Here is a 24,524-nt window from a genome sequence, read left to right as displayed (position 1 = left end):
CGCTGTCCTCGATGTGTTAGTCTTAGGTGCATGTTTAGCGGTTGCCGGAACCGAGTTCCCTTTTCGTTTTTACAGCTAATACTGCTTTTTAATTATCGTTTTGTAACCCCCCTCCCCTCCCCTTCCCCTCCCCCCCCCCCGGGGCGGCGGCGGGGCCGGGCTCGCGGCGGCCGCGCTCCGCCTGACTCTGCTGTTCCCGCGCGCTCTGATCGCATTAAAGATCTGTGTTGTGGCTCGCACCGCGCCTCCGCCTCGTTCTTGCCGGGGGGGGGGGGGGGGCTCGCCGGGGGGGCGCCGCCGCCGCCGGTACCAGGCCGCACCGGGTCCCTGGGCCCAGCGCCGCGGGGCGCATGCGCGGCTCCGCCCGCTCCCGCCGTTCCTGCGCGGAGCGGAAGTGATGTCAGCGGCGCCGGGGATGGAGGCGGAAGTGGCGGCGTTGCAGCGGCGCCGGGGTGAGTGCGGCGGCGGCGGCGGCCGGAGGGGGCGGGAGCGGGAGGGGGGTCCCGGGCCGCGGCCGCCTGCGAGCGCGCGAGCGCGGCAGCCTCGGGGCGGCTCGCCCCGGCCGGGCTTGCCGGGGTGCGGGGTCCTCGCCGGGCCCCGCCCGCTCGCCAGCCCCCGCGCTGCCCGGCTGCCGGCGGCCGTTGCGACGCGCCTCTGTCGCAGCTTGTCGCGACGGGTTCAGCTTCCCGGCGCTCAGCGCACGAGCGTTTCCGTGTCCCCCGTCGTTCGCTCTGCGACCTCCTCCGGCTACTGAGCGTTTGTCGTAGCAAAGAGAAGAAATCGCGGCGCGTCTCCAGTCCTCTGCCGTTATCTCGGGTGCTCTGTGGTGACAAAGGGAATTTGAAGTAGTTTAGTAGAAGCAGTCACAAACCAACCGCTTCGGTGACACAACGTGCGGGGGTAGAACGGGAGCTCGCAGCCGGCATAGGAGACGAAAGCTCGGGTTAACCTCGCCCCCCGCCTGGCCGCTGCTGGTGAGATCCTGCTGGCCGGAGGATCGGTCTGTCACCTGCCTCTTCTGCTCTGGCCTTAGCTGGGTCTGAGGTGAGGAGCGGTGGTGCTTAACCGCTCTGTGTGAAAGGCCACAGCTGTTGAATGCTTCCTGCTGCACTCGATCCAGCCCTGCTGCCTGTTCCTGTGTTGGGAAGAGTTTGCTGTCTGAGCTAAGCAGCCCGAGAAGCTGCTCCAAGCCGTATCAAGAAGCCTGGGAATGAATTTAATGCCTTTTAGAAAGCCTTCGACTCTGCAAAAGTAGCCTGTTGCTCTGATCCTTCATTTGACCTGAGTTAGTTTATCCTTTGTGGTTGACAGGCCACATGTGAGTCCTCAGGAGACACACAGCACTTGGAAATGAGGGTCTATATCTTAAACAGCAACAAAAAAAGAAGCCCCTTCACCTGTACAGAGCTCAGCACAAAATTTTCCACACTATTTCTGGAGAGGGGTCTCAAATGCCTGTTTCCCTTTTCACCAGCAGGTCACAAACTTAGTCTGCAAGCATGAATTAAAGGGTTTTTTGCAGAAAGAAAAATATTTTAATGTGTTAAATTGTGATTTATTTCCCTCTCAACACTTTTTTCCTTATTTTGGAAAGCAAAAGCTGCTTACGTAACTGCCGAGAGTCATGGGCTTCGAGCGGCGAGGCAGCCTCTCGTGCAGAAGCAGGCGGACAGCTCAGCGAAACGGGCAGCTAGCGAAACTCGAGCCGGCCCTCCCGACCGCCTGGGCAGGAGCGGGCCCTGCTGAGGGGCTGCGTGTGGGGGCCGGAGCTGAGAGGCTCAGCAGGGTCGGCTGTGCAGGTGGAATGGCCTGTAAACGATCTTTCTGCAATGTAAAAATATAAGAGGGAAAAAGAAAACAAAAAGTTCAGTCTCTTGGATTTTCGGGGGGGGGGGGAGAAAAGGGAGATCGCTTGGGGAGGGCTGATAAAGACAACAGCAGGTGGAACATGACTCTTATTTCATGCTGCTGTAAACCTCCCTAGCTTGTGGCAGGAGGGACCCCGGGGGCAGCACGGACGCTGTTCGGCGATATGCCGAACAAGTTCTCACCTTATCAAATGTGCTTTTTTGTCTTTTTAATGAACTTATATGAAGTGACCGCAGCTTATTCTAAAGAGTTTTCGTGACTGGAGAGCTCCCCAGACTTGCTGACGGGTTAAATCTCTGGAAGTGCGGAGAAGTCGCTGTGCTTTTGATGCACACTGGGAAGCCCTGGGGCTGAAGCAGGGGTATGTGTCTGACAGTCACTATTACAGATGCAAATACGTTGCTAGCTGGTTCTTATTAACGTTAACACAGGGGATCTGCAGGAATCACTAAGGGTGAGGAACTTTGATCCAGTGCAATTTAAAAGTCCTGGGATGATATATGATAGGTGGTTTTGTTTGTTAATTATTTCTGGCCTAGCCTATACTCAGTCCTGGGTAGCTCTGCTGCTTTAATGCTGTTCTTCATCTTAGAGCAGTTTGCTCTTCTATTGCCCTCGTAGAAAAAGTAGTAGAACATCGTTTTTTTCTTGACTAAACAGATCAGGTTTCTCTACTTGAACCCCTGACTGTGGTTAAAACTGCCGTGGAAAAGATGACTTTTCTCTTAAAAAATGACAGATATACCATTTTCTGAAATGACATTTACTTGTGTCCTGGAGAAGTTTTTAATTCACTTGCTGTGAATGCACTCTGGCGTGAGTTGTCTGCACTGGAAGGTTAAGTATCGTTTAAGAAGTCCGTGGTGTTTTCAAAGGAAGTTTGATGATAGAGATAAAATAGCAAGAGTGAGGGGAGGAGAAGAAAAGGCAACACTAGCAGCAGAATACAGCTCTTTCTCTGAGCCCTGGGCTGCGTGCCTGTGCGGTGAGCTCTCATTACAAACCCCGTTGTTACAAACGAGCTGTGAGGACGCAAGAAGGAGCGAGGAGAGGTCGGAAGGGAACGGTCTCCTCAGCGCCGTTCTCCCTGCAAACCAGTGGCGATGACTTGCTATCAAGAAAGAGTTATGAGCTGCAAGTGACCCAGCAAAACTACAGGCTCGGGAACGGAGTGAACTGTATCTGGAGAGGAAAATCTCCTGCGTTTAGGGAAATTTTATGCATGTTTCCTGTTGGCTAGACGCTTTTGTAAGTGGGGCTGCAGGAAGGGGAAGAATTTGACCCATGGGTGTCGCGGCAGGTGACTGCCCAGTGAGTTCACTGCAGTGCTGCGTGGTGCGTTGGATCAGAATTGAGCAGCCTCCTTGTGGGAAGACAGCCATGAAGGGAACACTGTGTCTTGCACGGAGCAGAATTTGGAAGCTGTTTTGCCATTATTGACTGCAAGCTGTGATTACGGCTTCAAAAATTTCTGCCTGACAAAAAGGAACCTTTCAGCTGTAAGGGGTCTGAAAAAGCAAAAACAGCAGCAAAAACCAAACGCTGTGTTTGGTTTCTAAAATAGCCAGTCGTAGACTGACTTCATTGTTCCATGAAAGATAAAAACATGTTGAACAGCAAATCTAATGTGATACATTGCTAGAAATTTTCCCAGAAGAACGGGCATCTTGTGAGATTACTGTAATTAGAAATGTTGTGGTTCGGTATCTTACGGATGGAAAATGAGCTAAACCTTCCGTCACAGTGTTATTTAAATGGTTTCAGTTCACTGGTTCTCATACAGGTGATTTTGTGCTGTTCTCTTTACTTTCAAGCAGTTCCAGCTGATCGATAACGATAGCTTGTCTTTTAGATTTAGCTGCGGTTTGGCGTCAACCGCTTGCTGCAGAAGTTTCACTGGTTCGATTGGTTGATCAGAGGAAATCTGCAAATCTCCGTTGTAGCTTCGGGAGACGAGGAAAGCGAACGCCCCGTGAAGGTGAGTTATGCTGAGGAGCCGTGTATTTGTCCTGAAAGCACCGTTGGTACTGTGGGACAGGGAAATATTAATTTTCCTTTACTCTGAACAGTGAGTAGTCCTAGCTTCTAATCCTGGTGGGGACAAAGAGCCTTTGGAGCTTGGAGACTCACTGGTTTGCCTTGTGGATGGAAGCACGTACCAGTAAATGACATTTTATGAGACATGGATCCCTTCCACACTAGAACGCTCTCTGGGCTGTGCGGGTTCAGTGCCGGTTTGGGGATGTTGTGCGTGGGTTTTTATTATTTCCTTTTTTATGAAGTTTCTCTCCTGTGGCTTCTCGTGGTGAGGCCCGCTGCCGCTGAGCAGAGAGCTGACGCTAGCCACAATATCAAGCGTGTGCAGCATGTGTTAATAATGCAGGAACACGCTATTCGGTTGCCGCGTGTTTCACGGCAAGGTGCTGGGATGCTTTGAACTTGCTGGCGGATTATTTGCGTCTCCTGCGAGAGGGAGACAAAATGTCTGCTGCTAGAGGAGGGCAAAGTCATCTGCAAATGCGTGCTGTCGTTTTCTGCTTGCCTTAATTAAACTGATTACCAGACTTCTTTGTTGTTCAAAGATCAGACTGTTTCACATGCTGGTAGCATGTACTTTGGCAACTGCAGGCAATGGGATTTCCCGCACTGTTTGAATCGTTGCCATTGCCCTCTCTGATCGCTGTTCTGGCACTCCGTATGCTCTGGCAGGAGTGCAAAGGGCATTATTCAAATGCCGAAAGAAAACAGAAAGGAACTGCTTTAAAGGCATGGAGGGCTCTTTGTAAGCACTGACTCCTAGGGTCATTACTGCAAAAGAAGGGGAATTGCTGGGGCTGTCAGTATAATTACCACCGTTTTTTATTGTTCTCATCCCATTCTCAATGACGGTGGCGTGATTTGTATTGAGTCGTAAAAATAGGCCTTCAGTACAACGTTAAGATGGTGTCAGTTTTGAACCGAGGAGAGCGGAATCCTGTTTGCTGCTCTGTGCTGTTTTGGGGAAGAATCGTAGGTGCTGGAAGCCCTCAACTCTGTCCCAGAAGTTCCCCAACTTTATGCTTCAGTGTGACTGTTTGGAAAGGCTGGTCGGGGTTGTCCTGTCGCGGCCTGTGCTGCAGGCTGGTGGTTACCGCAGCGTTCAAGAAGGGCCGTGTCTCCCCACCAGTGAAGACAGGTATGTCAGAGCAACACGAGCCGTCTGGCTCATCACAAGAAAAGTCCTGGGCGTAAGCTCGTGTAACTGATTCCTACTTTCCTCCTCTCTTACCGTGATGGTGAAGGCTGTCATTGCTGACTCCAGTAAATTATTTGCTCAAGCCTGTGACTGGGGGACTTGAACCTGCTTGAGGACTTGGAGCTCCTCCCGATGGCTGTCCTACTTAGAGCTGCTCTGCTGGCTCCCCGCCGTAATAACGAAACAGCGCACCAGCACAGTGGCCAGGTCTGGGTGGGAAAGCTGGATACACAACTCTCTTTCCCCTCATCTTTTACGTTTGAAATCTACCACTGACTTTTCTCGTCAAGTTTCTGTCAAGCGCTGCAGTTGGTTTTGAAATAGCCAACCGCATGGAGTTGTCCCTCTTGGTGCTGGTAGACTGATGTGAAGGGCAGATGAGGTCTTTGGAGTGCAGATCTCTGGAAGAAGATACGCCTCCTACGTTATTGATTTAATTGAACTTTCATGGTGTTGTGCAGCTTGAATTAAATTGGCTGGAGTGAGATCTTGTACTCGATGTACTGTCGTAGAAGAAATGCCAGTGTTCTTAGTCTGGAGTAAGCGCTTTATAAATACAGCCTTTCAAGTCCAATAAATGATGTCGTTAGCTAGGTGACTGACAGTGTGTCGGACTGTCCAAGTCGCTCAACCTTCTGCGTTGCAGTAGTTCTGTTGCCCTTTTGTGATTTGCACCTGGAAGGGACCTCTGTAGCTCTCACTGAATCCCTGAAGACCAGGGAGGTGAGACTTCAGGTTGTAGGGCGTCTGCCTGGAGGAACCTGGCCTCCCAGGGATGACTCTCATCTCCTGTGAAATGGGTTTGTGCATAAAACACGAGATATAACGAGCACTGTTGTCACTGGACTCGAAAGCGCAACCTCTCTGTGCTGTGTATTGGTGACTGAGTTTAAAGCTGCTTTCTAGAGGGGAAGCAAATTGTTCAGGCGGATGATCTAGGCCTGTGACTGTTAGGGCACAGTCATGGAAAATTGGCTTGGTTGTCATGTTTATTTGCTCTGATATAACTTTTTATGACACACGGTCATGCAGCTTTTCCCAAGGCTCCTGGAATGTGTTATTCCTTATTTCTTCCCTTCCTTTTTTTTTTTTTTTAGGATCAAATTTTTAACAGGAGCACTGTTAGAGGCCTGAAAACTAAATACACGCTTGATTTTTATTATTATTGTGGATGTTGAGTTGTAGACTTCTGTCACTCACTGCCTTTTTTTTTTCTTTTTCCCTTCTCAGAACAAATTAACAAAGAAAAAAACCCTGTTGTAGCTGTAGCTCAAGGTATGCTGACAGAGCTTGTCAGTTTGCTGCTTTGAAATCACCTACGTGAGTGCCAGGAGACGGGTGTTTTTTGGGGGGGTTGTTTGTTTTTTTTTGATTTGGGCTGACTGATGAAGGTTTTTGGGCTGTGCATTCTGCAATAGGAAGTTCTGGGATAAGGGCCTCCTTGCGTGCAGGTGCTGCGCTTTGCTGTGCTTGCTGCAGCCCTCCAGAGTGGGAGAGAGGAGCCTGGCCAATCCTGTCAGAAAGAGGATAATCAGAAAAACTGAAGAAAAATGATTTCATTATTTGGAGGAAGGGGGAATTGTCCTCCCCAAGTGCAGTTTCAGTAATTATAGATAATGGTTCTAGCAGGAGAAACTAAAATAGCAGTTATTAGCTCTTCTTCCATTCTGATGAAATCAAATTTGGCCAATTTTAGTCTCAACTCATGCCCTCTTTTTATTCCCTGCAGGTAAGTAATCAGGCTCTTGCCTTCTTTGGGACTGGGTTGCAAAACGATATCAAGTGGTTCCTCATCTGAGATGGTGTTGAATACCTTTGTTTTGTTCCTAAATGGAAGACTTCGGTGTTTCTCTCTTTCTCTCTCCCTGCTGGGGAAGCTCCTGTGTTCATTATGCTAGGGAATGGCTTTGTGTTAGGGTATGAAAGTGAGAAGTTTCCTTTCACCTATCCAGCCAGGGATCGGACTGAAATACACTGGAAGTGGCAAGGAGTCTTTTCATCGAAATGAGCTTTTGGTGTCTCTTTCGTGAGAGAGACCTACAGACCATGTCAGTCCCTTCGGCATAGAGATCTTGAGAGTTTGTAGCCTCCTTTGTCCTTGCTCCAGGTTTAGCAGTGCTGATTTCCTCCTCCTCCGAAGCAGTAGTGGTATTTCTGCATCCCACAGGCTTTCCCCGTTGCTCCGTGTGGGAGACCTCCAGGACCAAAGTCCCTTTGTATGCGGCTGTGTGACAGTGCACTGATGTGCTTGCCTACTGTTAAATCTTTCCAGCTTCGATATCAGGTAGTAACAGAATATTTTGTCATTTTTGCTGTAATCCAAAATCTATTTTAACTGCTCTTTCCGTTGTTGTAGGTGAAGGGGGAAAAGGGTGCCCGAATACTGATGAATGAGCTGTGATGGATAACAAAGACGCAGAAGCTGAGATCCACCCTCTGAAGAATGAGGATGTAAAAGCTCAGGAGAACCATGAAAACTCTGTCGAGAGAAGAGTTGTCAGCAAGCAGTCATCACGGCTGTCTCAGCTGTCCCGGTGGCGCACTGCTGCCTTCTTCATCTCATTATTTCTGTGTCTGATAATTGTGTTCGCATTCTCATTCGTCATTCCTTGCCCAGAGAGGCCTGTTTCCGAACGAACGTGGTTCCGAAACTATGACAATGCAGGTGAGCTTGCTCTAACGGAAGAAATACTTACCAACAGGCCTTTTCCTTTGTGTTATAAATTTTGATTGTGAAACTCCCTAAAAGTGATCTGGAGTCAGGCCTGTGGGGATGCTGCCCTTGAGAGCAAGAACTGTGAATGCCTGACCTGGATGTGCAATGGCCCATCATAACTGAAGTGGCCTTCCAGGAGGTGTTTACAGGGTCTAACAGAGAAATCAGATGCTGCTCTTGAAGCACTAACAAGGTAGCAGGCTGGCCTCATTTGGAAAAAGTGAGGAAGGTTATCTGAAAATAAATCTTTATTGAAGTTTGATCTGTAAAATATTCCCTTGAAGTTTGAGCTTAGGTGTGGGAACCGTTAGGCATTCTTCCTCTATCAGTATGACTTTCTGACTTATCTGTGGCTAAAAGGGAAGGGTGAAGAGGAAATGCCTCTCATTTTTTTTATGAATTGCAGAAATTTGTGGTTGCTTTAATCGACTCTTTAACCTGGGTACTGATCCTTGGTGTCTCTGCATTCACTTCTGTGACTGCTTTTCTTTGGTCTCATGTGCAGTGGTTGTGCTACGTATGTCTGCTACGAATGCAGACATAGTGCTCAGCAGCAGGGACTCAGCTCTGTGCTTTAATGCCTAAATCTGAAGTTTTGCTACTTTGAGCTAAAGGAGACTGGTTTTAGCTGGGAGTGAGAAAGATGGTTTATCTGGAGCTCGATGTTCTATGGGTTATTTATATTTGGGGAATAGCAACCCCACACCAAGAGCAGAGTTCTCTGTTTGACATTTTTCAAATTCCGGATGCTTGGCTGTATGGGAGGACAAATCCTCTGGGGAATGGCAAATGAAGGAAAGCCTTGGGCATTAACTTCTACTCGTTAGAACTCATTTAGATGCAGTTTTTTGTACGGGAGGCAGTTTGTCCTGATGTAGCACTGCTGCAGAGGGAGGCAGGGAGTAGGTCTCTAGGAATTTGTGTTTTGCTCCAGTTAGCCCCACTGTTGATGCAGGCAGTTCTTACAAGTGTCTAGCTTGTGATCTCCTTTACAGTGGCCTACCGGTTTCTGGCTATAGAAGATGTGAACAAGGACAAAGTGCAAGATGTCATCTTTGTTTTCAAAGCTAGCAATGGCAGCAGCAGCTTCAACAGATCCTGTTTGGATGAAGGTAACTGATTCAGACACAGAAGGCCTTGTGGTGAGGGCTCTTCTTTCTCTTTTAGTTCTGATGAGCGAGGCTGCTGTGGCAAATGTCCTGAGTTAATTGCTCATGTGTGATTATTGCACATCATTTTAATTCTCCTTTGTGTTGCAAAGCTAGAGGCACTGTGTGCTTCTGCCAGAAGAGAAATGGGGATAAGGGGAAAGACAGGGGGAATGGGAGAGAAAAGCAGGTTAGCTGCATGGGGAGAGGAAGAAGACAAGTCACAGCACTGAGATGGTGCAGAGCACCAAAGGTAGGCGTAGGTAGCGCTCCCTTTGACATGCGTTCTCTCCAGGTCTGCCTTCTCCATGTGCCTTCATCGCTGCTGTGTCTGGCACGAATGGCAGCGTACTCTGGGAAAGGCCTGCTGCTGAGGAAGTTGAATGGATGGAGTGTGGCATCAAGCAGCTCGGCGGGGCTCAGGCCCCGGGTTGCCTAGTCGTGGGGACGCCGGTGTCTCTTACTGCAGTTGACCAGCAGACAGGTGAGTGGCGAGCAGGATCCTGCTGAAATACGGGTGTGGTGTTACTTGCTTTCCTCGCTTGGTGCCCTTCAGACCTTTGAGGCTAGGAGCGTCAGCATGACGTGCTGGTACGTGAGTGATGTGCACAGGGTGTTTATCAGCTTGAAAACCTTGCCAGAGCCATTTGCTGGACCTTTGAGAAGCGCCTGTTCTCTCAGCCTGCCTGCTCCAAAGGCTGGACTCTTGTGGTGTTTCGTGCCAGTTACAGTGTTACAAGAACAGCTTTTCAACAGCTTTTGAAATAGGAGACACAGTCGCTAGCTGTGAGTGTTACTTTATACGCTTACAGGTTGGAAAGAAACCTGAGATGCTTCTCAGTCGGTTGTTTGTGTGTGAAAGCTAGGAGTGCCTGCAACAGCAAGAGCAATGGGAGCACTAGGGATTTAAGGTCTAAAAGTCATCAAGGAGAGCACTTGGGATAAGTTTGTACTTAAGTTACCACCACCAGCTCCAAGAACTTGCCAGTCTATTTCACTAGTCTAGGATTTTTCATGGTTTCTCTAGAAAGCTTTCTTGATGTCTGTGCCTGCAGATGGAAAGATTCTTCATCATCTTGCCTAGAGGAAGAGAGGGTAAAGAGTGCTTGTACTTCTCTAGGGACAGGGCAGTGATCATCTCTTACACCTTGAACTTTCCTCCCTGAGGAAGACTGAAATACATTTCCATTTTTGGGGTCACTTGTGCAAAGGCTAGAAACAATGTGCATTCTTCCTTGGAAACATGCCTAGAATCCCATCTTCTGTATCTGATGTTGCACCCCCTCTTTTCCAAAAATTGGGGGAGAAATAGCAAGATGAACCTGAGGGAAAACTGTTCCTGTTGCTTTTTGTTTCCTGTATAGATGGAATGGACACAGACACACACACAAACAGGCATGCACACACACAGATATAGCTAGAATGCTTCTGTATCTTAGCACAGTTTCCCCTCATCAGTAGGCTTTCAAACAGGCTATTTATAGACTTTTAATGGAGTAGTTGCTTTTAGGTCAAAACATAGAAACGTGGCTGCTGAGCCAAAGACATGTAGCTAAAGATGACCATAAAGAAATAGCACAAGCATATGGAGAAGGAATCAGGCTAAGCCACGAGTCACAGGAACAATGCGGTAAGAAAGCGCTCCAAAGATAAGTCAAAAGCAAAAGATAAAAACTGCTTCAGACAGAAAAGTGAATAACCCAGAAGCAGACTTATTTGATACCTTTTTGTTATGGCTTTAACTAGGTTAAAAGAGGTTTCTTAGTGCAGTTGACTTTAACTGGGGGTTAGGAGGGCGGATCAGAATAAAATCCCCGGTTTTGTTAGATGTATTTAAGGTGGCAAGGTCTGAGTGTCATCACATTGTGCTGAAAACAGTAGCCAGAACAATCTTTAACTGTTAATGATTCACTGTCATGGAAAATTGGTGAGATTCCAGGGATCTTAGCCTGTTTAGCCTCTGCCTGTGGGAAGACTGAAGGAGAGGTAAGCAGATTATCATCTGAAAGTGTCTGGCATGTATTTTTGATCTTCAGGCATGTATTTTTGATCTTCAGACGCTGATAAAGTTAGTGCTTTTCTATTAATTCAAGTTGCGTTAAACCTTGCTTTCTTTCTTGGCAGAATAACAGGCCTGAGAAAACAAGAAAGAAACTGTAGGTATTGTGTTCTTTTGTTTGTGTAGGATATTTAACATTCCTGCATGTTTATCCTAAAAGCAAACTGGGACACAAAAGCTTAAGATGAGCTGTTCCAGGTCAAAGCAAAGGTCTGTGTAGCTCAGTATTCCATCTCTGCCGTAGCCAGAAGCAGAGTCCCAAGGAGGAGCACAGGAAGAAGTGTGTTGCGACACCTTCTCTTGATACCTTGTCCTCCAGCAGCCTGCACTGTGAACCCTGTGAGCAGGTCAGATCCTCACTGGTCTCGTAAGGAGTGTAGCAGAAAGGGAACCACAATGATCTGATGCGTGAAATTGCTTCTGTGCAAGAAATCACCAACTAAACCAGGACTCTTCAGTGTGGAGGACGTGACAGGGAGAGAGAAGTCTATAAAACTGTGAGTGATAGGAAAAGAGGAACAGGGAATGGTTTACTATCTCAATTCTTCATTGCTCCCTGGTTCTTTTATAAGGGGATAGGTTCAGAGAAAACAGAAAGGGGAATACTTCTTCACATCCACTATACTGTGGATGCCAGGAGTTTACGTGTGTTTAGTTGAGCAAGTGTGCAAGGACCTGGGAGAAGAGTCAAACATGACCGAATACTAAAGTGCTGCCTTTGGCTCAGGTGGCCTGTGGGCTGCCGACTGCTGCACACTGGGAAAGCACGGTATTTCTATGTGCTTCTGGACCACCGCAAGTCTGAGGCAAGCCATCGTGCATCCTCTGCAGCTGCTTGAAGCAAGAGCTGGACTCAGTCATCTAAGTCCCGATTTTTATTTCTTCCAGACCAAACAAAAACCCCCTTCACCCCAAATTAGATTTCCTGTCTAGGTACACGTCTGCTTTCCATCTTGGCTTATGTTGCCCTGCTTTTGCTGTAATCTTGGGCTCTGAGGAAGCAGAGTAGCACTCTAGGTATCTGACAACACAGTCAGATCTTCGTTAATGGAGCAGGATGGGACTGGAGTCACAGTTCATGCTCCATGAGGACTGTGTTAGGAATATGAAAGCTTTTGCTTTGAATCCATCTCACTGGTACCTGCTGCCGTTAGATCGGACTTCCTTTTGAAACAGTAAGATGCTCCTCCAAAAACTGCTTCCGCTGTCTAACCAAGAAAGAATAGAGCCATGTCCATTTAAATAGGCATTTCAGCAGCCTGATCTTTCTGTCGTAGCTTTGGACTGTGTGGAAGCCGGGATATAATTGTTTAAAACTTATGTTCTCTCCTTCCTTTGTGTGCTGGTTTTTGCAGGGGTAGGGTTCTTTGCCTTCCTGTTATTTCCTAGGGGCACTCTCCTATTTCACATCGGTTGTCATAGTAACAAATCCAAGTACTTTTTCAGTGTTTCAGTGAAAGCTTTGGAGGAATCATACTGGAAATGCAACCTGTCTTAAATTATTGCAGGCAGCATAGAAATTCCTTGGCACGCGGTGCAGCTGCCTTCCTGACAAAGAACAGATGCTTCTTTGCATTCCTGCAGTGATGATTGCGGTGTGTGATACCGCTTAAAGGGGAGGGTAACCATTTCCTCTGGGAGCACCTAGTTAGTCCCTTAAGTCGTCCTTAAAAAGAAAAACCCTGATAAACCACCCCCGCCCTGCCCCCAACAAATTCCACTGCATGTGGTCAGTGCCTGGAAAATCTCCAGCAGCCCAGGGTGGATTTTATCCAAGTAAAGCCACTCCAACTGACTTCGAGTCGTCGAAGAGATCCCTTCCCCCAATTTTTTAAAAACCCAAATCCTGCTACCTGAATTTTACCCCCCCCCCAAAAAAAAAGACCGAAGAGTTTGCCTGAACATGCTGTGCCCCTTCTTCAAAGAAGGGAGAGCGTAGGGGTTATAATTGAATTGTGACCGGCCGTGTCAACTGGGAAGATCTGCAGGAGTCAAGTTCCAGGAAAGCATTTTGTCAGGAGGAGCTGGATGCTCTGATTAGAATTCAACTTCTTTATGGTCGTAAAGGACTGTCTACACAAATTTCAGCACACGGTATCATCTTTTCAGATCGCAAAAAAGGATTCTCCACGCCATGAACATGCTGGGTAGCTTGTTAGCCTACAACCAGGAGAAGCAAGGTGTTCTTTGTGGCCTGCTGATTGATTTTTGCCTAGGATGTTAGGATGCATTTTTGCGGGCAACTGGGATTACTTTCCAGTATCAGCTGAAATCCTAGGTATTGGGACTTAGTTGAAATGCAGAAATACAACAAAATACCCCATGTTGAGTGTAAATTTGATTGGCTTGTGGTGCTAATGGGCTGTAAATGACTGACTCCTGCAAAGTACTTGGAGGAGAAGGGCATTTAAAAACCTTTCAATCTGAAGTGCGTTTTAGTGAACGTTTTCCAATAACAATGTCTTCTAGGGGAAGTTCAATGGAGACAGTCCAGTGACTTTGGAGCTAATTATACTGTGCTGACTCCCTTGTCAGCGATTCCAGATGTGGATAGCGATGGTGTTCAGGACCTGATAATCTTTATTGCCGCAGAAGATAAGGTATGTCACTCTAAAGCTATGATAAACCCTGTGGCCAGACCACTAGGCACAGCAGGAATGTTTACTTGATTGCACTCTTGACATCTAAGAGGAACTGCCCAGAAGCCTCCGAGTTTGGGGTAGGCTCTTTCCCACCCTGCAGAGATGTACTCCCAAATCAGTGCAAGTGTTTTATGGCTTTAAAAAAAAAAAGAAAAAGAAGAAGCCTGATGGGAATCCCTCCCCCTTTCCAGTGTGTGCTCCTCACTACGTGCTTGTAGGCTGTGTGTGGAGTCAGCCCAGGCAAGATGAGCTTGCAGTTTTCTGGGGCTCTGCTTAGAAAGATGGAAATGAACAAACCCTGGCAGGTTTGGGGCTCATCAAAGTGTAGGGACTTCAACTTAAAGTGCTGGCAGCCAGCGCCGTTGTACAGCTGTTGGCCTTTTTGATATCTTTCATATCTGAGCCTATGGTCTGCTTTGCCCAGTTCTCTTCCTGGTGTCACTGTGCTGGTTAATTCTAACTAGGGTTCATTTAGTGATACGGTTGTTAGTTGCTTTATCTCTATTCCAGTATTGCTTATCCCATTTCTCAGAGGGGAAATGTTGTGCAGCTAACAGCGTGTTTATACAAATAATTCTGCATCTGTGTTTGAGTGGTGCAACATCTTCTGCATGCACAAATCTGTTCTGCATAAAGCATACAGAAATTCCGGTTCCCTGCAGGTCAGATCAGAGGAGTGGGAGCCCTGTGTTCTCGTACCAGAGCACCCTGTAAGCAGATTCGGTTTTGCTGTCCGAGGCATTGCTGTTGCCAGAGTCATCAGAAATTCTGTCCTCTCTTACTCCTACATTTCTCTTTTGTTTTCTTCCCTCGTTGCTTTTTGCTACTTGTTATCCCAGTTATCTCAAGACTTTGTTTTTTCCTTAGGCAGCCAAGAAATGTTTGAATGCAGTTTCTGTTCTGTAAAGCTGCCTTACGGTTTGTTTTCCATTTAACTTCTCTAGCTATCTTGGTATGAAACTCCCCCCTCTCCTGCTCCTCCCTCCAGAAGACTTGGCAAGAGCTCTGTCAACTTAAGTAAAAGTACACTTCTTTCTCCAGAAAAAACCCCAAAAAACCATATAAAATGTGTGCTGCTCAAATGGAGCTTTGCAGCTTGGAAAAATAATCTCATTGGAAGGGAGGTTTAGTACTTAAGTGAATTAACTTTGTTGCTAACAAGGGCTCAGGTTGAACATTAATTCTTCTGATTAGATTATACTGCTGTTCCCTGAAATGGCAGAGCTTTGGGCAGTCCGTGGGGAAGGGTCTGTATGCTTGGATAGCAGGGGGTTTAGACGGCTGTTTTTCTGCAGGAGTCTGAATGACCCCTGCCTGCTGTGAGCTTCAGCACAAATGCATCCTGAAAAAAATGATGTTTTTTCAGGGCACATTGCCTGTAGCAGCTCGCAGAGTTATTAAACAGTGCAGTGAGTAAAGTGTTGTTTATTTGTGTCGTGTATTCTCATTTGTCATATGAATATCATTGGCCGTTACTGTCCTGGGGCAACTGCTGAACCAGTGCTCGCAAGGGAAGGTGAAGCTGTTCCTCAAGAGATGGTGTGTGTCTCCTCCCAGTGCAGGAGGTTGGGAAGAGCTGGTGGATGTGTTGCTCTACCTCTCCAGCTGCGTCCTTCATTCTCCCCAGCAAGCTCAATCCCTTCTTCTCCCACCAGACTCTCTAGATTCACTTCAAGTATAGCAGATTTTCTTCCGTTTCCCAGGTTCTCCCTCTCAAGGAACAGGAAAGGGTCTCAGTTACTGCCTGACTTGGCATCTCTGATGGATGCAGTTTCTCTTGGTCTGATGTTTCTCTTTTGCCCAGTGTGCATTGCTCTCCCCAGATCATGACTGCTTCTCAGTCATTTAAATCTGATCCTAGTTTTAGTCTTTGTTCTCCCAGCTGAAATGTTTTCAGTGGATTCTGTTGTGCTGGTACCTGCACAAAGAATATAAAGAAACCCATTGGCTTTTCTATTCTGCATGGACTCCTGGCAGCTTTAGCAGAAGTAGAGTAGGGCTCTTAAAATATGTAGCAGAGCTCTGTGTGCCTAGAACTTGGGTCCTTCCAACCCTTGTCAGGCCTGCGAGGAGAGAAACAGAGCTGTGTTAGCTGGTCTAGCAGCACAGTGCTTTCTGCAGGCTATGCCAGGTACTACAAAAAGCCAAATTTCCCCCTACTCCATCAGCTGCTTTGATTCTGCCTTTAGGTCCTCTCCACCTTTGTCATGGTTCAGTAGGCTGGAATCGATCTTCACTGTCCTTAGCGATGATGGGGCTTGCTGTCCCAGCCTGGATCGGAGATGGCTGGCAGAGGTGGTGAAATCTCATGGCAAGTGGCTGTGCTGAAAATGGTTTTCAAACTTGCTTCCAGGCAAAAGTATTCACGGCAGAGGAATCATATAACTTGTGCCCACTCCTCCCAAGACAGGGAGAGGCTTTGCATCTTCAGCTTATGCTGTTCCTGCTCAGTTGCTGTTCAGTACCAGCTGCTCAGAAGCTTTGGAAACCACCTTGAGTTTGAGCAGTAACAGTGCAATGCAACTTTAACACTTGTGTGTTTTTTTGTTTTTCGTTTTCCTTCTTCCTCCTATGTAGATTAAGACATTCATCCATTCAGGAAAAAATGGCAAACAGATAGGATCCACTGGAATCCTGAACATGGATGGGAAGGCTCGTTATATCAGGCTTGTTCTGAAGCCTGACTCCTACTACTTCCTTTTCTATACAGGTGTGAATCTGTTTGTGATTTAAATTTAGAAACTTTAATCAAAAAGAGTGATTATAACTGTGAAATCAGTCATTACTAAGCAGTAGTCTGAAAGAATATTTTGCAATTCTCAAAAGCTATGTTGTGCTTTCAACTAGTGAAAGAGCTATTCAAGGCCAAGAGAAGGGGGTTCTTCTGCTTCAATTCAGGTTTCTTGCATACTTGACTAGCACTAAATAGTAATTTTATTTGAAAAAATGTTGAAAATGTAAGTTTTAAGTAGTCATTTAAACCACAAGTGATTATTGTGGAACACTCAGATAAGACATTAAAGGCATTCAAAAGCAAACTTGCGTCTCAAAATAGCACTACGACTCTATGATGTAAGCCCTAAAAATACAGTTGATCTGCCAGATTCATTTCAGATGTGGTCTGGAAATGCGTGGAGTACAGAGCAAGGGCAGGGTAACTTATCTGCATCATTCTTGCTTTCTCTGCACAGCAAACTCTCTCTATGGATACTCCCTGAAAAATCTCTACAGTGCAGCAACTGGGATGGAAATGAAGCTTCCCAACCTTGAGCAAGATCCTCAGTGGGAGAAGAACATCGACCACACAACACGCCGCTTACCCCTTCTCAGGTAGGGCATTATGGCTTGGTTGTTGGTGGATTGGAGGGTACTGGTGTTCCTGATGGGATGACTTGCTTTGACTTTGCTCTTTCCTGGCTATGTTGCTGTTGGCCTAAGAGCACCTTCAAGCCTCTGCGAGAGGGCTGGTGTTGATGGCCTCCTCAGGGCTTCACAGAAAGCAGGCTGGGGTTTCTTATTTGCATGCAGGCTACCTCGGACAATTCGTCCAATGTGTGGCAACTGCAGAGCCTGGTGCTTCGCCTCCCAGCCGAGCTTGTCTTTTCTTATCTTGAGCCTCTGACTTTTTACTATGTAGAACAAGCCAGCATCTCCAACCAAGAAAGCCCAATCATTTCTGTGTTCTTTTTAGCTCTGGGGACATTCGTTACCTGGCAAAAGTTCCTGGTGGATCAGGAGAGAACATCTTGATTGTGAAGTCAGAGATGGCTATGCTGATCAATGGACAAAATCTTCAGAACTTGTGGACTCTCAATGTGTCCCGTATTCTGAGGTAATGCTAGCTATTGTGGGTAGGGTATGGCATCTTCAGTTTCCCAGCAGCATCGTTGTCCTGGATGAAATAATACTGTATTGTATTGTTTCCATATTGTACTGTACTGTATACAATGTATTGTAACCATATGGTATTGTATTGTTTCATCCAAAACATAAAAGCCTGTTCTGTGTTCATATCTGGATCATGCTTTTTGCATTTTGTGTCCTCTGCTAGCAAATACCAGGTGCCACTTCAAAGTGGAGGAGCACAACATTTTGATTCATTCTGTGTTTGCTGCAATATGGCTCTCTTTGGACTGGGCTAGGATTTGGGAGCGGTACCAGGCTAAGCTAGCATTATATCAGTCAAGTCTCTTACTAGGGGAGTTGGTGGGAGGATACAGGCTTCTCTAAAAGAAGAGGGTAGACCCAAGCCATCTGAGGTGCTACTTTCTCAGGGTGTGTTATGATCTCTCCATTCTCTTCCTCTCTCTTAGCGAGCCGCTGCTTGGTTACTACAAACCCGATGTTCTTGGTATTGTCCTTGAGAGTGAAATCGGACCCAACAGGAAGAAGGTTTGCAAGCTCTTCCTTTTAGCTTCCCTTTTCTCTGCCTCTCCCAGCCCAAACAGGCATTGAGTAGAGGTGCAGCTGGTAGGATGTGCTGTCTCTCCAGCTGGTTGTAGCAGTTTTTGGTTGTGAAAGAATCTCTTTCAACAAATTCTTGAAGACACTTTAATTCTCTTCTCAGCAAGCGACTTCAAAGACAGAACTTTGAACCCCTTGATATAGCCTGCAGAATTTGTGACTACACTGACATGGCCTGCCTCAGGCCTAACAATTCTGTGATGCTCAGCTTCAAGTCTTACCTCGTCTTGCCATGTTGCAGATACTTCTTCCCATAGGCCATGTAGGGTAGACAGCTGACTTGACTTCTTCCTCATGGCTTGCAGAGCTCTTTGGTATGAGTTCCTTTTCTTTCTTCCCTGCTAGGTTATGATTGTTGAGGCTGGATCTGGAGCAGTCCAATGGGACCTGAAGCTGAACTCCAGACCAGAGAGCCCGGGACCAGCCACGCTTTCAACTGCTGATCACCGGTCCACCTTCCTCTTCTGGGGGGAATACCAGATACCAGGAAATGAAACGGTGAGTGCTGCTGAATGGCTACTCTGTTCCTGACCTTGCTCTGGAATTGGTTGGAGCTATCCCCTTTTCCCTGTCTGTGGCACTAACACTGCAGCCCTCTGCACTGGGTGTGGGGTATGGACATGCTTCTGACTTAGGAGCAGATTGACCTTTATGCATGGTCTGGTCTATATGGCATCCTCATGATGTCCTTGGCCGCTTCCCTGTTAGTGGAAGTTCCCAGCTTTTGTTGTCCTCAGCCCAGCTTTGTGGAGAACAAGGACCTACCGGCTCAGTGAGCAAAGTCACTGGATTGCCCAGGAGCCCTGCCTTGGCACAGTCCTGTGGGAAGCTGCTGGGCTGGTACCTCTGACATTGCTGCTGTTTGGCCTGGAGCCTTCAGTAGCAGTACTGCACGCAGTGATCCCTCGGTGGGTGTCCTCCCATGGCCACGTGAATATCCTCTCTGTGCTCCAAGGCAGTATCTGGCAGCCTTGATTGCATAGCTCGGCTGCGCGGTGGAGCTCGCTGGCCTGAGGGCTGGCAGTGTTAGTGACAGCTTGTGTCTGTGAGGATGCCTGAGCACCAAGTGAGCTTACTGTGCTTTCCTTGCTAACTCAGCCAGCCCTAAGGCAAAATCTCTCTCCTGCGCGTAGCAGGCAGGCCTGCCATTTGCAGGAAGCGTGGGCAGAGAGGAGGTCAGTACCAGCCAGTAAGCAAGGTCCCAACACTGGCGCTGATGGCATCAGACAGGATGAGTTTGGCAGACATGGATTAGTGTCACCGAATGTATTCTGTCAAGCATAAAGTAATAGGTGAACCTGGTGCTGTTGTTTGGGGTACACGTGGGTCTGTGTCCTGATAGTGTCCTGTTGGTTGCAGAGATCCGAAGCTGCTCTCCAGAAGCTGTATCTCTTCCATCCTTCCTACACTAATGTCCTCTTGGAGCTCCGCAATAGTACAGACCAAATAATTGCGTTCAATGGTAAGTCCTCTCCTTCCAGCCCTCCAGCAAGGAAGTGTTCCTGAACACTGGCCTTCTGGTATCTCCTGGTACCTCCTGAACTCTGTGGGTGCTGTGTTGGGCCTCGTAGCCAGTTGTCTGAATACAGAGACCTTTGTTTAGGCCGGGCAGGGTGTCCAACATTAACCCTCTGCTCTGTGTTACAGCCGCGCTGTTTGAGCGGAGCCGTCATGCCTGCTACGTGTTGTTGAGGGGGCCTCAACCCAGCCAGGAACCAGGGTTTGTATCTCTCATGAAGCGTAAGCTGAAAGAGGATGTCTCTGAGAGCAGGGTGATCTGGCTGAGCCAGGTGGCTGTGGACAACGAGCAGTACATCCGGGACCGCCTCTACAGGATGCGATTCCACAGCCGAGTGTGAGCATGCTGAGAGAGCAGGAGAGGCTGCCCCGGCCCAGGATCCTCCAAGTTGCCTCTCCTCTGCAGCAGCACGCTTAGCAAACCCAGATCTTGGTTTCAAATGAGAAGCTGCCTTTCTTGATCCGCAAACCAAAGCGTGGCTGGTAGGAAAGCACCCCCAGTGTCTGGGTACACCCAGCCTGTGGGAGCAGCTGCCAGAGCACCCATCCTTGGAGCTGATGGGACTTCAGTGCTTGGCCACTGCTGAAGTGTCATCAGTTCAGGGAAGAGGGCTTTCCTCTCAATCCTTCCGTGCCCACAGAGCCAGGCTGACCCAGCCTGTATCTGGAGGAAAACACGTGCTTGCTGGGGATGCCCGAGTTGGTTTTTTCTTGGGTGCTTGTGTGAGGAGATGTGGGGCTTCGATGCGTGGTGTTAGATTACCTTTCTGAGTCAGCTTTCCTGACTACCGGGAAGGTGCCTGGCCACAGGTTGATTTGCAATCACCCTTTCCTGGGTTTGGTAGCAGTGGGGTGTATGTCGTGAAAGACCCCAGCCACGACCGACAATCTGGCTAGGTGTTACCTGGGCCAGCAGGGCATTAAAGTGTCATTCTACTTAGAAAATGACCTTTTCTCCTAAGGACATCACTGCTGTCACACAAGCCTACCTGCGTCTGAGTTTAGTGCCACTGACTTTCCAGTCAGGCTTTGCAGCACTGGCAACTCAGAGGGAGCTGGACTCCCACCTGATTAATGCATCAACACCTCCCCCTGCCCTGGGTGGTTATAGGTGAAGTGAAAGCCACCATGAGCTTAGGCTGGCTGATCCCTGTTGGTATAGACACTTCCCTGCTGGTTTCAAGGTGTGGGGGCTCTAGGATGCTTTTTTCTTTTTTTTGAGAGTAGAATTGCACTTCAACCTCTCCTGGGACCTGGACATGTCACTCAGGAGCCCTGTACCCAAATGGTAATGCCAGCTGTGCTGCAAATGCTTGTTCAGCCTTGCAGCTGCTGAGGAGCCTTCTCCAAGGACTGTCCCCTCTGCCAGGAGGTGGGCATGCTGTAAGACACAAGCCACTGGGGGAAATGGCACAAGTTCTCTTTGCAGCACAGCTCCAAGGACAGCTCTGTGCCACCCGTCTGCCCTCTAGGGAGTGGGAGTGATGCTGGGTGAGGACCCTTGGGTGCTGTTCTCTGCAAGCGTTCAGCCTGGCTGTCCAAAGGAATGGGTCTTGCTGGTTAGGACAGGCTGCTGTGTGAAGATGATGTCTCCCCGGAGACATCTTCAGCATGATGTGTGTGCACTGCCCTGCTCCTGGTGGGCACCAGCGCATGCTGCAAAAACAGTGTGCAAAGCCTGGAAAACAGTTTGAATAGGCTGTTCAGTCCTGGAAGCTGCTGTCCACACACCAGCTGCACTGCGAGACACAACCCCTGTTCAGACGCTGCTGGGGTGTCACGTTGGCTGGCGAGCGGAAGGCAGACAGAAAACAGTTGGCTTAACCTGATGGAGTTTGCACCCTAAAAAAAGCTCTCTCAAGTTCTGCTGGTGCTGGAGAGGATTTACTTGGTGCCTTCCTCCCTTGAGTTATCTCAAATCAGGGCATGTGTAGAAATACTGTAAGATAAGAAACTTGTGCAGGGCTGTGCAGGTCCAGGCCTTGGTTCCTCTCCTGTGGCAACCACTGAGTTTTAACCTGCTGCTGGGCAGCTCCTGGCTCAGGCAGCTGTTGTAACCTCGCTCCGTGCGCACATCTTGAAATCTGGCAGCAAAATGAGCTGCAGCATCTGCTGCTGGCCTCTGCAGGTGCAGCATCAGTGGTCTGACTGGACACTTACCTCCTGCTTCCAGATGGTCCGATAGTTGCCTAAGTAATGCGCTTGCACCCTCTGCCTCCTGCGGCCTGTAGCTCTACTTGTAAGCAGGGCTGAGCGCGATGGGCCCGTTGGCCTCTGCGGAGCTGTGCTGCGGGCAGAGCAGAGCTCTGGGGCATCCAGGCTGTGCCAGGACAGGGAGGAAGCCGGGAAAGGCTCCCTGGAGAGCAGCGTACAAACCCCAAAGTACCCTGCATTACAAACAGTGGGTTTCCCCTGCTGTTCCTTTTCGCAGACTTTCCTTGGAGTGGTTTTAGGGATGGAGGCAGGCTCCCCTGCCGTGTCCCCCAGCTTAGGCTGCCTGTTTGCTCAGCATGATAAAGGGCTGAAACCTAGCAGCCCTGCGAGTCCCTGAGCCTTCGCTAGGATCGGTGGTGCAGCTGGGCACCGTGGTGTGATCGCAGGCTGCGCCAGCGCTGCAGCGGCAGAGAGGAGACGCTGCCTGCTGGATTCAGCCTGCCCTTCGGCCGGCTGGGGCAGAGCTGGGAGTGTGGCTGCGGGAGCTCTGCGGGGAAGTGGGGAGGGAAAGCTCCGGCGCTTGCATGCTGATCTGATTTGCGTGTTAGATGCAGATTATATCCCACTGAAATTCCCATTGCAGGGGACAACTTGCCTGGACTGTATTCTTATCATAATTACACTGTCTCGGCGCTCTTCCTCCTCAGGTTGCTCCACAGACCTGACCCTTTCTGGTAGGTACACTGAATGATCCTTCGGGAGAGCTGGGTTCGTAGCTTTGGGGGGCTTTGGCTTTAAGTTGTCCATTGATGTTTCCACGTAGTTTGGAGACCCAAATCTCCCTGTGGCAGCTCGATTACAAACATCAGTGCCAAACCAGCACCCTCTTAACAAAGCGAGTCCTTTTTCCATCTTAATTCCCTGTGTAATTGTTTTTTGCAGTATTTAATGAATGACTTTGTGCCTTGATTCAATAACTCAGATGGGTGATGATGGCATATATCACTGTGTTATGTATTAGTGTGGTTTTTTAACACTAAGACTGGTTCGATTCTTTAACTTATTGCAAATTGTGCTGTATAGGACTTGGTCTAACCATAACGGTTTCAATAAATCCTCTTTTGCATTGTTTGTAAATGGTGCCCTGCTTTTGCCGTTGCCGCTAACGAACAGCTGAGCAAGAATTCGGCGTTTTTGGCAGCCCTTCACGTTCCCGAAGGCAGAAAACCCCCTTGCTGGGAGGTGTCCAAGTGGCCTGGTAATGCTTCCCTGCTCGCAGCTTGTCTTTGGTCTTAGGAAAGCAAGTGCACGCCTCTCCTCTTTGTGATGGAAATGGTGGAGATGTGATGTTCCCCTTTGCAAGGGTGGTGCCCACCCTGGACAAGGCTTAAACTGGGAAGCTCCGAACCAGCTGCCTGAACCAGTGTTGAGCCGGGGCTGTTTAGCAGGAGCGTGACTTGTCGATATGGAAGCGTAGCGGGCAGAGGCTGCTCTTCCCTTCTGGAAGCGGAGCACTGGGCTGCTAGAAAGAAGGGGCAAGCGGCCCCTCGGGGCTACTCCGCAGACGGGTTATTTCTTGCTCATTTCTGATTTTGGCTGCTCTTAACTCTGAACTCGGAGCAGAGCTAGTTCCCACTCTCTAGCAGTGATCTCCTGTGGGGTGGCTTTGCCGTGTGGCTGGGGCCCCGGTGTCCGTGGGTCTGGCCAGCACCCAGGAGTGCCCCAGCCCCTCCTGCCGTCGTAGCGCTGAGCCATGCTCACGTGCTGCCTGCAACGCTAATGCTGGGGAGCAGCGCAGCGGCACTGGCCTCGGCTCTGCCCCGAGGCGCTGCCGGCTGCGCTCTCCCACTGCGGCGGAGGTGACCGGTTGGGAGACGGGACCTTGCCAAGGGAAGCCGGAGTTATCTAACACAGCCGGGCCGTCCAGTCCCTTCCCCCTGCCTGGGGCTCGGTGACCTGGTTTTGCACCCAGGATTCCTGCTGCAATCCCGAGGCTTAAAAATCTCGCTCCGGAGCTTGGATTTGGATCAAGCCGGAGGGAGCCGCACGGCACGCGGTGTCTCCTGGAGAGCAGGGCCATCTGTCGCTGCCCCGTGGCTGCTGGCCCTGAGCCCCATCGGAGAGGCCGAGCCTCACGTGGCTTTCCCGGCGCCTTCCCGGGGCTGCGCTCGCCTGCCCCAGCGCAGCTGCGGCGGGAAGCAGGGGCTGGGCTGCGCAAGAGCGAGACCGCTCTAAGTTTACGGGAGAAATAAATACCCCCTCCGTGCCTGAGCGCCCGCGCGCAGCGGCGAGGAATGATGCTGCGGTCCCAAGGGTCCAAGCCAGCCCCTCTCGGCTGCAGCGCGGATCGTGGGCTCGGTCCGTGCTGGGCCAAAGCAGAGCTTTGGTGGGATGGAGAGGCCCCGGGCCCAGGGTGGGGGCTGTGAGCCCCCTCCCTTGTGCCTGGTCCGGGTCCTTGGGCTCGTCTCCCGGGCTGGGAGCTGGCGAGGCACGAGCCGCCGTCTCGCTTATATAACCGCCGGCGTTAATCCCCCCGCGGCTGAGGTCCGGCTCTGGGGAAGAGACTAATCCTGCCGGGAGATCCTCGGCCTCTGCTCGGATTAAGGGGATGTGGGCAGGGAAAGCAGCTCAGCTGCCAGCCCGGGGGGGGGGGGGGGGTCCCTGCCTGCCACTGCCAGCCCCGGTGCCCGTCGGGCCTCCGCGGCTGCTGGCCCAGGGG

General features: G+C 49.3%; 1 protein-coding gene across 7 annotated transcripts; it reads left to right on the top strand.

Moving 5' to 3' along the window:
• Positions 1-410: 410 nt before the first annotated feature.
• Positions 411-22,942, top strand: FAM234A (family with sequence similarity 234 member A). 7 transcript variants are annotated; one of them, XM_067306044.1, is made up of 14 exons: positions 411-452; positions 3,722-3,847; positions 6,335-6,379; positions 7,461-7,769; positions 8,816-8,932; positions 9,264-9,452; positions 13,497-13,627; positions 16,247-16,379; positions 16,861-16,999; positions 17,361-17,501; positions 17,983-18,061; positions 18,479-18,631; positions 19,493-19,595; positions 19,781-22,942. In XM_067306044.1, exons 4-14 carry the CDS (start codon positions 7,505-7,507, stop codon positions 19,990-19,992), a joined length of 1,662 nt encoding a protein of 553 aa, XP_067162145.1. In that variant the 5' UTR covers positions 411-452; positions 3,722-3,847; positions 6,335-6,379; positions 7,461-7,504; the 3' UTR covers positions 19,993-22,942. The 7 variants fall into 7 exon arrangements, with proteins under 7 accessions (XP_067162145.1, XP_067162144.1, XP_067162147.1 ...); XM_067306043.1 differs by lacking the exon at positions 6,335-6,379; XM_013939896.2 differs by lacking the exons at positions 411-452; positions 6,335-6,379 and adding an exon at positions 1,937-2,230.
• Positions 22,943-24,524: the final 1,582 nt, after the last annotated feature.

The sequence above is a fragment of the Apteryx mantelli genome, chromosome 16 (assembly GCF_036417845.1).
Source record: "Apteryx mantelli isolate bAptMan1 chromosome 16, bAptMan1.hap1, whole genome shotgun sequence".
In the NCBI taxonomy this organism is placed as follows: Eukaryota; Metazoa; Chordata; class Aves; order Apterygiformes; family Apterygidae; genus Apteryx; species Apteryx mantelli.
This window is presented reverse-complemented; position numbering and strand designations above follow the sequence as displayed.

Excerpts from the sequence above, each read along its gene's own strand:
- FAM234A (XM_067306043.1), top strand. The coding sequence starts at position 7,505 with ATGGATAACAAAGACGCAGAAGCTGAGATCCACCCTCTGAAGAATGAG. Across the intron at positions 17,000-17,360 it reads CGCCGCTTACCCCTTCTCAG|CTCTGGGGACATTCGTTACC; the intron begins GTAGGGCATTAT and ends TGTTCTTTTTAG. Across the intron at positions 18,062-18,478 it reads TCGGACCCAACAGGAAGAAG|GTTATGATTGTTGAGGCTGG; the intron begins GTTTGCAAGCTC and ends CTTCCCTGCTAG.